Raw genomic sequence first — 16,853 nt, forward strand, 5'->3', positions numbered from 1 at the left:
GTGAATAAAACAAACTTAGGGAGGAGGCTTCTAATGTTAACATTCATGAAACCAATGCACAAAATGCTTATTTCTCTCAAATGTTGTGCACACATTTGTTTACATTCATTTTAATGAGCATTTCTCCTTTGCCAAGATAATCAATCCACCTGACAGGTGTTGCATATCAAGAAGCTGATTAAACGGCATGATCATTACACAGGTGCACCTTGTGCTGGGGACAATAAAAGGCCACTCTAAAATGTGTAGTTTTGTCACACAACACAATACCACAGATGTCAAGTTTTGAGGGTGTGTGCAATTGGCATGCTGACTGCAGTAATGTCCACCAAAGCTGTTGCCAGAGAATGTAATGTTCATTTATCTACCATAAGCCACCTCCAACATCATTTTAGAGAAACTGGCCTCAACTGCAGACCATGGCGACTTGTGGGCGAGCGGTTGTCTGATGTGACGTTGTGAACAGTGTCCCATTGTGGGGTTATGGTATGGGCAGGCATAAGCTACAGACAACAAACACCATTACATTTTATCGATGGCAATTTGAATGTACTGAGTTAACGTGACGAGAACTTGAGACCCATTGTCGTGCCATTCCTGGGATGCTCTGGATTGACGTGCACGACAACATGTTTCAGTTCCCACCAATATCCAGCAACATTATAAAGCAATTGAAGAGGAGTGGGACAACGTTCCACAGGCCACAATCAACAGCCAGATAAACTCTGTTACATGATGCAAATGGTGGTCACACCAGATACTGACTGGTTTTCTGATCAACGCCCCTACTTTTATTTTAAGGTGTGTCGTGTCTTTGGCTATGCCGGATTAAGTGATATGACATGCTATTCTATAAAATACTCTGTCTGTTCTTTCCTAGCCCACGTTTGCAGCTGCTGTTGCTAACTCAACGGCTAGGAGGCATCACTTCTGTAGTGAATAAGAGTTCAAAGTTCATACCATTCTCAACCAAAGCTCACGCTGAGGTTGGCTTAGTTCTGTAGTTGACATGTTAGTCCTTTTAACGCAAAGCTCACGTACTTGGTACACGAGGTTACATTTTCGTCAAGGCTTTATATAGTGGAGCGAGAAGGGTGTGTTTGAAAAGTATTATAACCCTTGTCTCTTCACAGGGGCGGGCCACTGATTAAGCAGAGCCCTAACCTTATGAAATCTCATCTCTGACTTGGAAGCTAATATTACATCTAATCTTTTCACCAATAATTTTATATTCAAACATTTAAATTGAACAACAATTCCATATGAATCCGATAACTATAATGTGCAGACTTTCCACTGTAGAGTTTATGTCATCTTATCATTGATGAGAATGTCTCAAATGACAACCGAACTGACATCATATTCATTAAGTACCACCGCATATGTTCAATTGGTCGGATTACCAGAATATAGTTCATTTACCCCCACCTTCTGATGTTCCCAGAATCTATGTTAACCAAAGGATTTTCAAATGTTACATCAGTAGGTTAGAGAGAGGAAAAAGGGGGGAGAGGTATTTATGACTGTCATAAACCTATCCCCAGGCTAACGTCATGACACGTGTCTGTGACCAAGTCATGTAAAATCCATAGATTAAGGCCTAATGAATTTATTTCAAATGACTGATTTCCTTATATTAACTGTAACTCAGTAAAATCTTTGAAATGATTGCATGTTGCGTTTATTTTTGTTCATTATATATCGATCTGATTGCTCAGTTAGATATAACCGGTTTTACCTGTCTCTAGCTGTAGATAAAGAAGGTATCCTACAGCTACTCTTGCGTGGCCTGTTGCGTGTACGCACTCTTAACTTGTCTGTAGATCATGGGGGTAATGTACAGCAGGGCTCTGGTCTGATAGAAGATTGAACTCTCTCTTCCTCCCCCTCTATCTCTCTCTCCCAACCCTAACTCCCCCTCTCACTTTCTCTCCTCCCTCTCTCTCTGTGTAGATAATGAAGGAGGTGTGTCGGGCTCTGGGGAACGCAGCAGCTGATGACAGTAAGCTGTTGCTGCTCAGTGCTGTGGGGAGTATCTTCTGTAGTGGCCTGGACCCGTCCTACCTGATAGGACGCCTCTCCACAGACCGCAGGAAAGAGAGCAGTCGCATTGCTGACGCTGTACGGTAAGAGAGGAACATAAACTATAACTACACATACACAGAAATAACACACAATTGCCATTATCCACCTAAAGAAGGCTACAGCAGGAACAGAGAACACAGCACACACTTACATACACCTACACACGTACCTAGACATCTCTACCATTAGAGTGCATTGACTTCATGTCTTACCAAGGTAAATTATGTTAGCGCACTGGAAGATAATTTTTTGATTATTTTAACCTATAAAAAAAGCTTGATACAAGTGGGGTAAAAATTATCTTATTTCAAGATATTTGATCTTAATAAGATGTCTTACCAAGACAAATGATCTTAGTGCACTGGCAGATCATTTTTCATACTTTAAACTAAGAAAAGCTGCTTGCCCTGATTTGCCTAAAGCAGGATAAGCACAAAGACACAATCATATTGTACTGTATAGTTTATACTCACTGTTTTGTGTCTCCTCTCCCAGGGACTTTGTGCTGGCGTTTATCCACTTTAAGAAGCCCATCGTGGTGGCCATCAACGGGCCTGCCCTGGGCCTGGGGGCCGCTATCCTGCCCCTATGTGACGTGGTGTGGGCCAGCGAGCGGGCATGGTTCCAAACGCCCTGTGCTGCCCTCCGCCTCACCCCCTCCGGCTGCTCCTCCTACACCTTCCCCCAGATCCTGGGAGTGGCTCTGGTGAGTCTTGTTGCCTGGTCCACTGTGCAGGTTTTTGTTCAAGCCCTGCAGTAAAACATGATTCAACTAATTATTCAATGTTTTACATCTACATTACATTGTTGTACACTTTAAAAATATATATCTCCCTGTCCCCGCCTCTCACCCTGACAGACCAATGAGATGCTGTTCTGCGGGAGGAAGCTCACGGCACAGGAAGCCTGCAGCCGGGGCCTGGTGTCCCAGGTCTTCTGGCCAACCACGTTCAACCAGGAAGTGATGCTGCGTGTGAAAGAGATGTCCACCTGCAGTGCTATGGTAAGCTTTTCTGACAGAGATAGTCATGTAGAGCTGAATTTATATATCCCAGGACTTGCGCTAGGAGCCTGCCAGGAGCATTGGTCTGTAAATTGAATAAAACTCTTAGATAATATTATCTAACCACAAATAAGAGAAACGTGCAATATTCGGTTGTTGTAAAACTCATTTTTCAACCACTCCACACATTTCTTGTTAACAAACTATAGTTTTGGCAAGTCGGTTAGGACATCTACTTTGTGCAAGACACAAGGAATTTTACCAGCAATTGTTTACAGACAGATTATTTCACTTATAATTCACTGTTCACAATTCCAGTGGGTCAGAAGTTTACATTTACTAAGTTGTCTGTGCCATTAAACAGCTTGGAAAATTTCAGAATATTATGTCATGGCTTTAGAAGCTTCTGATTGATATCATTGGCTAATTGATATCATTGGAGTCAATTGGAGGTGTACCTGTGGATGTATTTCAAGGCCTTCCTTCAAACTCTGTGCCTCTTTGCTTGACATCATGGGAAAATCAAAAGAAATCAGCCAATCAGCAAAGGTCTAGAAAAACATTATAGACCTCCACAAGTCTGGTTCATCCTTGGGTGCAATTTCCAAACGCCTGAAGGTACCACGTTCATCTGTACAAACAATAGTACTCAAGTACACATCATGGGACCACACAGCCGTCATACCGCTCAGGAAGGAGACGCGTTCTGTCTCCTAGAGATGAACATACTTTAGTGCAAAAAGTGCAAACCATTCCCAGAACAACAGCAAAGGACCTTGTGAAGATGCTGGAGGAAACAGGTACAAAAGTATCAATATCCACAGTAAAACGAGTCCTATATCGACATAACCTGAAAGGCCGCTCAGCAAGGAAGAAGCCACTGCTCCAAAACCACCATAAAAAAAGCCAGACTACAGTTTGCAACTGCACATGGGGACAAAGATTGTACTTTTTGGAGAAATGTCTTCTGGTCTGATGAAACAAAAATTGAACTGTTTGGCCATAATGACCATAGTTATGTTTGGAGGAACAAGGGGGAGGCTGGCAAGCCGAAGACACCATCCCAACCGTGAAGCACAGGGGTGGCAGCATCATGTTGTGGGGGTGCTTTGCTGCAAAAGGGACTGGTGCACTTCACAAAATAGATGGCGTCATGAGGCAGGAAAATTATGTGGATGTATTGAAGCAACACCTCAAGGCATCAGTCAGGAAGTTAAAGCTTGGTCGCAAATGGGTCTTCCAAATGGACAATGACTAAGCATACTTCCAAAGTAGTGGCAAAATGGCTTAAAGACAACAAAGTCAAGGTATTGGAGTGGCCATCACAAAGCCCTGACCTCAATTCCATAGACAATTTGTGGCCAGAACTGGAAAAGCGTGTGCGAGCAAGGAGGCCTACAAACTTGACTCAGTTACACCAGCTCTGTCAGGAGGAATGGGCCAGTATTCACCCAACTTATTGTGGGAAGCTTGTGGAAGGCTACCTGAAACATTTGGCCCAAATTAAACAATTTAAAGGCAATGCTACCAAATACTAATTTAGTGTATGTAAACTTCTGATCCACTGGGTATGTTATGAAATAAATAAAAGCTGAAATAAATAATTCTCTCCACTATTATTCTGACATTTCACATTTTTAAAATAAAGTGGTGATCCTAACGGACCTGAGACAGGGAATTTTTACTAGGATTAAATGTCAGGAATTGTGAATAACTGAGTTTATATGTATTTGGCTAAGGTGTATGTAAACTTCCGACCAACTGTATATAAACCGTTCAAAAGTTTGGGGTCATAACATCAAATTGATCAGAAATACAGTGTAGACATTGTTAATGTTGTAAATTACTATTGTAGCTTCGTTAAGGAGTACCCGCAATACACCAGTCTCAACGTCAACAGTGAAGAGGTGACTCCGGGATGCTGGCCTTCTAGGCAGAGTGCCTCTGTCCAGTGTCTGTTTTCTTTGCCCAGCTTAATCTTTTTTCTTTTTTTTTATTGGCCAGTTTGAGATATGGCTTTTTCTTTACAACTCTGTCTGGAAGGCCAACATCCCGGAGTCGCCACTTCACTGTTGACGTTGAGATAACTGGTGTTTTGCGGGTACTATTCAATGAAGCTGCCAGTTGAGGACTTGTGAGGCATCTGTTTCTCAAACGAGACACTCTAATGTACTTGTCCTCTTGCTCAGTTGCGCACCGGGGCCATTTTTATTGGTTCTTTAATCAGGACAACAGTTTTCAGCTGTACTAACATAATTGAAAGGGTTTTCTAATGATCAATTAGCCTTTTAAAACGATAAACTTGGATTAGCTAACACATGCCATTGGAACATAAGAGTGATGGTTGCTGATAATGGGCCACTGTACGCCTATGTAGATATTCCATTAGAAATCAGCCGTTTCCAGCTACAATAGTCATTTACAACATTAACAATATCTACACTGTATTTCTGATCAATTTGATGTTAGTTTAACGGACAAAACGTGCTTTTCTTTCAAAAACAAGGATATTTCTAAGTGATCCCAAACTTTTGAACTGGTATGTATTATATATATATATATATATGTATGTATGTATGTATGTATGTATGTATGTACAGTGGGGAGAACAAGTTTTTGATACACTGCCAATTTTGCAGGTTTTCCTACTTACAAAGCATGTAGAGGTCTATAATTTTTATCATAGGTACACTTCAACTGTGAGAGACGGAATCTAAAACAAAAATCCAGAAAATCACATTGTATGATTTTTAAGTAATTGTTTGTATGTACAGTGGGGCAAAAAAAAGATTTAGTCAGCCACCAATTGTGCGAGTTCTCCCACTTAAAAATATGAGAGATGCCTGTAATTTTTGTTATACACTTCAACTATGACAGACAAAATTAGAAATAAAATTCCAGAAAATCACATTGTAGGATTTTTTAATGAATTTATTTGCAAATTATGGTGGAACATAAGTATTTGGTCAATAAGAAAACTTTATCTCAATACTTTGTTATATACCCTTTGTTGGCAATGACAGAGGTCAAACAAGGTTTTCACACACTGTTGCTGGTATTTTGACCCATTCCTCCATGCAGATCTCCTCTTGAGCAGTGATGTTTTGGGGCTGCTGCTGGGCAACACAGACTTTCAACTCCCTCCAAAGATTTTCTATGGGGTTGAGATCTGGAGACTGGCTAGGCCACTCCAGGACCTTGAAATGCTTCTTACGAAGCCACTCCTTCGTTGCCCGGGTGGTGTGTTCGGGATCATTGTCATGCTGAAAGACCCAGCCACATTTCATCTTCAATGCCCTTGCTGATGGAAGGAGGTTTTCACTCAAAATCTCACGATACATGGCCCCATTCATTCTTTCCTTTACACGGATCAGTCGTCCTGGTCCCTTTGCAGAAAAACAGCCCCAAAGCATGATGTTTCCACCCCCATGCTTCACAGTAGGTATGGTGTTCTTTGGATGCAACTCAGCATTCTTTGTCCTCCAAACACGACGAGTTGAGATTTTACCAAAAAGTTATATTTTGGTTTCATCTGACCATATGGCATTCTCCCAATCTTCTTCTGGATCATCCAAATGCTCTTTAGCAAACTTCAGATGGGCCTGGACATGTACTGGCTTAAGCAGGGGGACACGTCTGACATTGCAGGATTTGAGTCCCTGGCGACGTAGTGCGTTACTGATGGTAGGCTTTGTTACTTTGGTCCCAGCTCTCTGCAGGTCATTCACTAAGTCCCCCAGTGTGGTTCTGGGATTTTTGCTCACCGTTCTTGTGATCATTTTGACCCCACGGGGTGAGATCTTGCGTGGAGCCCCAGATCGAGGGAGATTATCAGTGGTCTTGTATGTCTTCCATTTCCTAATAATTGCTCACACAGTTGATTTCTTCAAACCAAGCTGCTTACCTATTGCAGATTCAGTCTTCCCAGCCTGGTGCAGGTCTACAATTTTGTTTCTGGTGTCCTTTGGCAGCTCTTTGGTCTTGGCCATAGTGGAGTTTGGAGTGTGACTGTTTGAGGTTGTGGACAGGTGTTTTTTATACTGATAACAAGTTCAAACAGGTGCCATTAATACAGGTAACGAGTGGAGGACAGAGGAGCCTCTTAAAGAAGAAGTTACAGGTCTGTGAGAGCCAGAAATCTTGCTTGTTTGTAGGTGACCAAATACTTATTTTCCACCATAATTTTCAAATAAATTCATTAAAAAATCCTACAATGTGATTTTCTGGATTTTTTTTCTCATTTTGTCTGTCATAGTTGAAGTGTACCTATGATGAAAATTACAGGCCTCTCTCATCTTTTTAAGTGGGAAAACTTGCACAATTGGTGGCTGACTAAATACTTTTTTGCCCCACTGTATGTATGTGCTTGGGTTCTGTAACTAATACAGTACAATGCTGCTAGATCAAGGGTGTGAAAATGAAGGGCCTCTATCTATGAAGCAGGCCCACCTCTTACTCTCTGTTTGTCCCTGTGTGTGAAAGGTTCTGGAAGAGTCTAAATGCCTGGTGCGGAGCATTCTGAAGTCGGTCCTGGAGGAGGTGAATGAGAAAGAGTGTCAAATGCTCAAACAGCTATGGTGCTCCACAAAGGGACTGGAGGCGCTCTTCAGCTACCTGCAGAGCAAGGTGTATGATAACTGACCTCTCACCTCCACACACCTGCAGAACTATCTATGGTCCACGAGATCTGGTCTTCAGTTACCTACTGAGCAACATCCCTGAAGATATAGGGCTTTGATCTTCAATTACCAACAGTCTTCTTTAACAACCAGCAGAACGCAGTTTGCCAGTCTCCGAGGCCTTATCTCCTCTCGTCAACATCTGGGCCTGCAGAGCACCACCATCAATGTTTGCTTTACTTTGGTCATCCCTCAACGTCCCTGCCTGTAAGATGAGCAAAGCATCAACTTCTGGAGAGGATTCATCTGTAGGATTCATTCTGCATTCATACTGGCCTGCTTGGAGTTCAGTTAACCCCTTCCAGAGGAAGCATTGACCTGGAACAGGAAGTCATGACAGTGAACAAGGCTCTTCAGGAAAATGGAGGCACAGCGGTGGTATGAGTGCATGGAGGCAAAAGAGCTCATCTGATGGCTAATGTCATTGTTCAGTTATTTATTTGAAAATGTATTTCGATTTGATCCTAAATACAAAAAAAGCATACCATGTGTATATATTTTCTATTAGTCTGCTGTTTTTTTTTTTTTTGTATCTTGCTTTAGTCTTTCTGTTTTGAGGTGAAGTGTCCTCCTAGGCTCTGAGGTGTAGTGAAAATCAAAGCTATGCTTGAGGTCAGAGTGGAACATATATCTTCTCACTTTACAATGCAGTAACCCTGGCCAAAGAAGTAAATAATAATTGAAGTGAAACCTGTCCATTGAATTAGGTGTGGTGTAATAGGAGGGCCACTGGGGAAGAGTTAGAAGTAGGTCATGCCCAATGATACACACCCATAAGTGGGAAGTCACTGTGAATGGGCAGTGTTGACAGTGAACTCTTTCTGGATTTATATCGGTCGTTTTGCGATGCTCTTTTGGAAGTGTTTATTCAATTGCTTGTATTTGGTTTGTCAGTAAAGGTGTTTGACCTCTGATTGAATGTGAATGTGTAGAAGGGCCCTCTTTGACCACGACCAACACTCCCATAGAGAACCAGAGCTGTCTGATTGCATCTTTTCATTAGAATGTGGAGACTGTCGATAGATCAACAGGAGACCTCTCCCTGGGAAAGGGAGGAGAGAGAGAGAGAATGAGGGTGAGACATGTGTGTCATCATTATTATATCAGCAGCAACATGTGCAGCGTCATCATTATCTTCAAGGTACATATATGACATGTATTACAGTGCAAAGGTATAGCGGGAGTGGTTTGCTTATCTACTCTTCTGTGTTGACTAACCTTGCCTGAGACCTGAAGACTTCTTTTGGCTCCCAAAGCTAATGCCCGGCCTTTAGCTCAGAGGGCTATTGCAGTCTTAAATCGTGAAGACGACCAGGGTTTGATACCCCGTTGATTATAAAGGCATGTATATTACATTGTGAAACGTGTAGCTATTATATTTGGACAGATAATTATTTTGATATTACCTTGCAATTGGTTATTAGTGAGACATTGTGTATTTTTGTAAAGCACAGAAAGATGTTTTGTTCCAAAGTAATCACTGCACTTTCGTCTGTTGGCTGTCTGTGTTGTGAAGATGCAGTAGTAGTGCAGCTGAAGCAGATAATACCTGCATGTGATGATGGCTTCAGGAAATGGGAAATGTATATCTACATATATTGTATGTATGGATATCTATTTTTGGTTTACCCAATAATGAAATGTAGTTTTGTGGAAATTGTTTTGTATCATTCAGGAAGTGGTGGATATTTGCAGTTGTACACATATATGAACCATGTAGGTGTTATATGGTGTAACTATATGCATGTACAATATTGCAGATACGTGTGTTGCCTGTCAAAATACTTTACATTTCAGGGTATGTTTTGTATTGCCATAGTAAGCAATGGTAGAAATCTTGCACAATCATTATTTGTATTTATTTAAAGTTAGTGCTCAAGTTCCCCTTGGGGTGGCAGTGCCATAATGTTCCCCTTTCTCCAGAGGCATCTCTTTCTCTCTTATCTTCTGTTCCAGATATTCTCAGTAAATTGCTTTTTTCCCTAGATCTGCCCTGTGTGATAGTGGTGACACAACAAAGACACACAAAAAATGGTTACATGTAATATTGCTATTGACAGCACTGACAAATCAAAGCTCTATCAATTTCTAATCAACCATTCCCAATTATATTTGAATAACAATTTCCCTAATTAATTTATTATTTGCGTGTTGATCAGTGTATTGCTAAAGTATAGTGTAAGATTAAATGTATATTAATATATTCAAGATTTGAGTTTTGCCTGTACCTCTCCCCAACCTGGTCTCAGAGCATTTTGTATTATGCTGTACGTAAATTCATACACTCCATTTAGTATGATTTGTTACTTCCGTATGGTATGTATTCATTTGTGGATGTCCATCAACCGTTTCGTATGATATGCTACAAATTTGCAAAATGTACAATATATTACGATTTGCTAAACGTATGATATTTTACCAATTCTAGCTAGGTGGGTAACATTAGCTATCTGGCTAATGTTAGCTGGGGTTAGGGGTTAGTATTAAGGTTAGGGTTATGTTTAGGAATTAGGTTAAAGGGTTAAGGATAGGGAAGGGTTAGCTAACGTACTAAGTAGTTGCAAACTAGCTAAACATTTGCAAGTATAGTTACTAATTAGCTAAAATGCTAAACTTGGTCATGATGAGATTCGAACTCGCAACCTTTAGGTTGCTAGATGTTCACGTTATACACCAACCCATCCACCCCAAACCAACTCATTTTTGCCTTAAGTAACCATATGTCTATTCTAACCATAAAAAAACGTAAAATATCATACTACTTTGTATCTTGATTTACATTTACTTTGTTATGTATAGTCTGAGACCAGGCTGCTCTCCCAGAACCCAAATAGAGAAACATTGTGTTTGAATGATGCATTTGAATAATTTGAAGTAAAACATGTATAATTAATTTGTTGAGAACTTACCCTTGAATATTATGACCGGCCCTGTAAGCCATGTGTTTAGGTTTGGTTTGTAAACTCCTATCATCTCTTTCTCTAGTCTAAAATCACACCTCGGGGTGCCTTAGAAGTTGTATCTTTTGTCTGTAGGATGCTGTATCCATACGTTGTGAGAGTTTGGGGTCAAGCTGCTTTGAATAAACTATGACATTAATTTAAACATTGTGTTTTTGTGTGTTTAAAAACTTTTGTTCCTACTTAGTTATCACACCTACAAACTATATTTTTGTTTGCTGCATTTGTATAGTATCAATGTCCTTGTTTGGATAAAAGCACACATCATTTGGATCAGATAAAAATATTGTAGGCCAAACTAAAAGAGCATCCATCTGTCCTTGGGCTCCTCTCCATTGAAACACACCACATAAAATAAACATGAATGGGTTGCTCCTCTATGGCACTCTCACTATAACCCTCTTCAGCATTTCACTTTGCTTTCCAGAAATGACTGGGGGCCTAATGCTAAACCGCTGTGAGTCATCCGGACAGGAAAAGGAGGGGGGATGTTTGCTCTGAATGAAATATTACAATGTTCCACACAATTACCTAGTGGCATTCATTCAGGATTTAGGCAATACCAACCATGGCTCTGTCTCTGTAGCGTTTCATTCTGCATAATTAAGATCTAATGATCACTTAACATTTACAAAGTGCATGTTATTCCTAGTACTAACTGCTGTATAGATGGTCATTGTATTGTGTTTCTCTGGAAGATCCACTGACCTTATGGATGTCCAGAAGCTTCCCCTCTGTGTTCTGACACACACACACACTGGGTGGGAGCCAGACTATTCGTTTGACTGAAGTGCCAGACCAATAACAATCAACCACAGCTGAGAATAGCCCTCAGGTGAGTCAAAACGGCCTGCTCTACTGTGATAACAAATGCAGTGGATTGTTCAGGCTGAATGGGAGCTGGATATGAACAACCCTCTTAGGCATCTGTTGAGGACTTGGGTGAATAAGGCTGTGAATATGACACTGACACATTCGTAAATAAATGAAAGGTCATGTGAGCTTGGGAGCTTTCACATATAACTAAAGTATTGGTTAACTACCCAAATGAAAATAACATCAAGGCAATTCTGTGTTTTGGTAAACTTTATTCAATAGAAATCCAGTGTCAATTCATCATTGTCATTCCCCAGTCAGAAACTCAAGACAATGTAAAACAATTATTTTGATAAGTCCTTTAAATATGTAATCAACCATGATAGCAGTCCTCAAAACAGACACCCCCCACCCCCCATGAGCTCTGATCACTGAGTAGCGAAATTATCATCCACCACTGTCTATGACAATCCAACCCACCCAACATACATACTGAAACCAACATTATGAGAGACCTCTTGTGGCCAGATATACAGGCAGTAAAGTAGGCTTCTCATGGTAGGCCCCAGTAAATCCCAAGTCCTCCAATACCCAGTTCCTGTGGCCCTTCCTAGAGCATCGGCTCAGTCTACTGCCATTCAGAAGTCTTCCTTAGGGCCGTCTTTCAGCCTCTGTTTCATCTCTTTAGCATGTTGTTTACTTTTCTCCCTCTTTGCAATTCGCTGTTGATCAGAAAGAGAAACGTTGTTGAAAATACCAATAGTAGGCATCTGGTGAGGCATTCCTTTAGAATTAAAACCAAATTGCTGATAGTCCTCACCTCGTCCTTCAAACAAGCTCTCATGGCACGGTCCATATCATTGCAATGGCCAAAGAACTTCTTGACATTGTGCTGAGGATGAGACATTAATTCCATATTTTTTGACAAGTAAGAGTGTAGCTATACTTGACTGCTCCTACACATTAGTTTAGAACAGCTACATTGTAGAGCAATACAGTAGATCTTTCAGTTGGAGGTCTATGTGGGACATGTTCTTAAGATGCTGTTGAGTCGTTCCACCACAAAAAGCACAAAAAATAGGATTTTGACACCATCTCAGATTGTTCTGAAATTTTTTCTGTAGTTAAACGTATTAGATTAACACTCCTGAAACATTACTTTGTTGAAATATAATTTGATCTCTGAGATATTAAGCTAATTGATTGCACCCTAATTGGCCATTTTAATTTATAGGATTCATATAATCTTCAATAAATATATACTGAACACAAATATAAACGCAGCATGTTGGTCCCATGTTTCATGAGGTGAAATAAAAGATCACAGACATTTTCCATATGCACAAAAATAGTATTTGTTTACATTCCTGTTAGTGAAGTTCTTTGGCCATTGCAATGATATGGACCGTGCCATGAGAGCTTGTTTGAAGGACGAGGTGAGGACTACCAGCAATTTGGTTTTAATTCTAAAGGGATGCCTCACCAGGCAAGATAATCCATTTCACCTGACAGATGTTGCATATCAAGAAGCTGATTAAATAGAATGATCATTACACAGGTGTACCTTGTTTGGGGACAATAAAAGGCCACTCTAAAATGTGATGTTTTGTCACACAACAATGCCACAAATGTCAAGTTGAGGGTGTGTGCAATTGGCATGCTAAGTCCAGGAATGTCCACCAAAGCTGTTGCCAGAGAACTCAATGTTAATTTCTCTACCATAAGCCGCCTCCAATGTCGTTTTAGAGAATTTGGTAGTACGTCCAACTGGCCTCACAACCGCAGACCACGTTTAACCACGCCAGCCCAGGACCTCCACATCCGGCTTCTTCACCTGCGGCATCGTCTGATACCAGCCACCCAGACAGCTGATGAAACTGAGGAGTATTTCTGTCTGTAATAAAGCCCTTTTGTGGTGAAAAACTCATTCGGATTGGCTGGGCCTGGCTCCCAAGTGGGAGGGCCTATGGCTGTGCAATGTTGCGTTTATATATTTTTTCAGTATAGTACCTAACTTATGATTTGGACCATAATTCATGAGAAATCCACCCAGACCTCCACACCAATCCCACCCCAACAACCAGTATACAGTATCAGTTCTCTATGTCTGACAAGTAGTATGGAGCTGCTGCTTGGAGTATTGCTTCTTCATCATTTAAAATGTATTCCCTGTGATGTTCTTTTTTTCCCCGTTCAGAGAAATTAGCCATTGAAGTCGCTTGAATTATTTACCATAAATTAGTGTGAAAGTACCAGGTTTTGCCTACTAGATGCCGCTGTTCCTGATAATGCCACCACAACCTTTTGTCCATTTTGCTGGTCTCTTGTGTTTATTAAATATATCACAATATTTTCTTTCTAACTTAGGGTAGAAAACCAATATATTTTGCTCATGATGAAAATAAATTGGTCATCCAAATGGTCATCCTCACAATTAAAGCTTGTCCTCCATTAAAGCAATTCCGTTTGGCCTTCATTTGGGCTTAATTTGTGTCTGTGCGTGTGATTTATTCCCTTCCTGGGTTAGTTAGACCACACCTGGCGAACAAGCAAACCATTAGGCTACAGCAGTTCTAATTATTTAAATATTATGGTCTCATGGTCTTCAATGGTAAAAGTCCTAAACACACACTGTATAGCATTTTTTGCATTGATAATGGTATTGGGTTGGGTTTAATGGTAAATGTCACTAATCACACTACATTCAGAGATGTTTTCTAATAATTGTATTGAAAAACATGACTGCCATGCAAAGGTTAATAATTGTATTATTTTATTAGGGTTCTCATAACATTTTACTCACTAACCCAAGTTTTGGGCTTGTAGGAAACGTGTTCATATGAGAATTGCTACATACGGATAGCTCTCTCAGAAAGCTGCCATTTGTTGGACTATTCATGGAGAGTTGGGTTGAAGCATTAAGTTGTTAAAAGAAGGACAAACTGACTGGCTGTACCACACTATTTATTTTCACCATGAGCAAACGCTATTGGTTTTCAACCCTAAATTTCAAAGAAAATGCTGTGATCCATTTAAAGGTCCAATGCAGAAGTTTTTATATCCATATCAAATCACTTCTGGGTACCAATTAAGCAACTTACTATGGTTGTTTTCCATAAAAATGGTCAAAATTAAACAAAAATAGCTTCTTAGCAAAGAGCAATCTCTCAAGCAAGAATTTAGCTAGGACTGTCTGGAAGTGGTCTCAGTGGGGAGGGAAAAACGTCGACAATTTCACAGTATTATTCCAACCCTTAGTGTGTAAATATATATAAAACACCGGAAAATTACGTATTTGACTGCACTGGGTCTTTGATAAGAACCACAAGAGACCAGCAAAATGGATAAAAGTGTGGTAGCAGTAGCAAGAACAGAAGCATCTAGTGTGCAAAACCTCGTACTTTCACACTCATTTATGGTAAATAATGCAAGAGACTTCAATAGATAACTTCTCTAAACGGGGAAAAACCATCACCTGATTCCCAGAGAATACAATACAAAGGGTGAAGAAGCAATACTCCAAGCCACAGCTCCATACTACTTCTGAGACACAGAAAACTGATACTGTATACTGGTTGTTGGGGTGGGATTGGCCTGAAGAGTGGTGGGTCGGTGGGGTGGGTGGCTTTGACCATTTTCTTGAATTCCTTATGCCTTTACACAATGGTAGGAAGAAGTTTGATCCAAATTGAATGTTGGGTACTATATTTGTTGAATATTATGTTAATCATATAAATTAAAAGGTCCTATTTAGGAGCAATCAATTAGCTTAATTTCTCAGAGATCAAATACATTTCAACAAATAATGTTTCAGGAATGCTAATCTTATCTGGTTCAACTACAGAAACGATTTCAGAACAATCTGAGATGGTGGGTGTAAAGGCTTGCTGAAATGACATGTAATGACCCAGTCTATGGTTCTCAGGCAAGTATACAAAATCTTACCTCCGTGTGACACTGCTTCAACAGGTTTATCAGTATGTTGCAGTCATCCGTGTGCAGGTGAGGCGACAGATCAGAGTGCATTCTGAGTTAAGGGTTTACCACTCCAACAATACTGGAAAGACATACAATACCAACCATGTTTGTGACTACAATGAATACTGAAAATTACTATTTAACTATTTGGGTTTGTGTAATGACTGTCTACTCTAAATTATACTCCATCCACCCAATCCCTCTCCATCCTGCAAACTCATGGGGATGATCCATTTTCTGTTTACACTTACCTGCAATGAGAGAGAAAACATGTGTAAAACACAGGTAGGCAGGTTAAAACTAATACAGGTAAAGACATGGATAGCATTGCCTGTGTGGGTTAATGAAGGACAGAATACCAGACACAATGATAAGAGCCCATTCTTTCATCCTGATTCATCTCAAAGCTGTGATTCAGCCTCTACTGTGACAAGTAGGCTAGCAGTGGCAGCGTCGTTATTAAGTCATAAAGTTGTGGTTGTATGGAGATGGACTTTGCTACATATTCAGAGGCCGGTAGAAATAGACTCAAATGTGTATGCAGCAAAGGGGCCAAGGAAACAAAAATTATTCAATTGAATGATACTAGCTAGCTAGTTAGACTGTTCCAGCTATAGTCCTACTAGTACTGTAAGTAACTTAGCTAACAAAATATACTGGAATATGGAATTACCTTAAAGCTGTGAATAGAATAAGGTAGCTAATTGAATAAATATATTACCAGTTCAGTTGGGATATCATTGAGATATCTATCTTCCGGGAATATAATATATCGTTGATCGCAAGTTGACCAAATGTCGCTAGCTGCAAGTGGCTAGTAGTAGCGAGAAATACCACTAAAGGGCAAATGCAACGTTCTTTCAACCCCTTGTTTTAACTCCTATTACTGCCAGGTTACCTGTCGATGTATTTACATCTAGCTAGCTACTGTACAAAATGTGTTTAAACAATTCAGACATAGCATTCGATTGTAAACCTAGTTATTTATTTGATAAAATGAAGACATGATGGTAGCTATATACATTTATCTCAATATTTTGTAAAGGCAAAGGACTACACTCTGATTGACATTACAGTAGCAAATCAACACCCGCTCCCGTTGGATGGTGGTCCAATCAAATTAATTGTCGATCACATGTGGGTGGGCATTCCCTCAATTGCACACAGCAAATAACTCAGTCATTGCAAGACTGGAACATAAAACACATTATATTCCATATTTATGTACGATTGTAGTATATATGCATTATAGCTATTATCATCATATGTAATTCATCCTAAACACTGTGCATCTATGCCTCTCCAGCAGACGGCGCCATCGCATATTGCAGT

At 40.2% G+C, this 16,853-nt stretch overlaps 2 protein-coding genes across 4 annotated transcripts in view; one reads left to right on the plus strand and one right to left on the minus strand.

Annotated features, from left to right (window-relative positions):
* The window catches only part of LOC135558399 (chromodomain Y-like protein 2), a 48,745-nt gene extending 37,873 nt beyond the window's left edge, over window positions 1–10,872 (plus strand). The window contains exons 4-7 of the mRNA XM_064992180.1: window positions 1,954–2,126; window positions 2,581–2,791; window positions 2,945–3,088; window positions 7,571–10,872. Coding sequence (XP_064848252.1) covers window positions 1,954–2,126; window positions 2,581–2,791; window positions 2,945–3,088; window positions 7,571–7,729 — 687 coding nt within the window. The 3' untranslated portion in view covers window positions 7,730–10,872. The remainder of the gene's footprint in view (window positions 1–1,953; window positions 2,127–2,580; window positions 2,792–2,944; window positions 3,089–7,570) is intronic.
* Window positions 10,873–11,801: 929 nt separating this feature from the next.
* LOC135558415 (COX assembly mitochondrial protein 2 homolog) lies at window positions 11,802–16,616 on the minus strand. 3 transcript variants are annotated; one of them, XM_064992211.1, is made up of 5 exons: window positions 16,243–16,616; window positions 15,715–15,772; window positions 15,489–15,600; window positions 12,364–12,435; window positions 11,802–12,265 (listed from the first exon to the last, which is right to left on the minus strand). In XM_064992211.1, the coding sequence occupies exons 3-5, from the start codon at window positions 15,567–15,569 to the stop codon at window positions 12,182–12,184; spliced, it is 237 nt and encodes a 78-aa protein (XP_064848283.1). In that variant the 5' UTR covers window positions 15,570–15,600; window positions 15,715–15,772; window positions 16,243–16,616; the 3' UTR covers window positions 11,802–12,181. The 3 variants fall into 3 exon arrangements, with proteins under 3 accessions (XP_064848283.1, XP_064848273.1, XP_064848292.1); XM_064992201.1 differs by lacking the exon at window positions 15,715–15,772 and having other exon boundaries at window positions 16,243–16,586; XM_064992220.1 differs by lacking the exons at window positions 15,715–15,772; window positions 16,243–16,616 and adding an exon at window positions 15,881–15,918.
* Between the last annotated feature and the right edge of the window lie 237 nt (window positions 16,617–16,853).

Source organism: Oncorhynchus masou, chromosome 2 (genome assembly GCF_036934945.1).
Source record: "Oncorhynchus masou masou isolate Uvic2021 chromosome 2, UVic_Omas_1.1, whole genome shotgun sequence".
Lineage (NCBI taxonomy): Eukaryota > Metazoa > Chordata > Actinopteri > Salmoniformes > Salmonidae > Oncorhynchus > Oncorhynchus masou.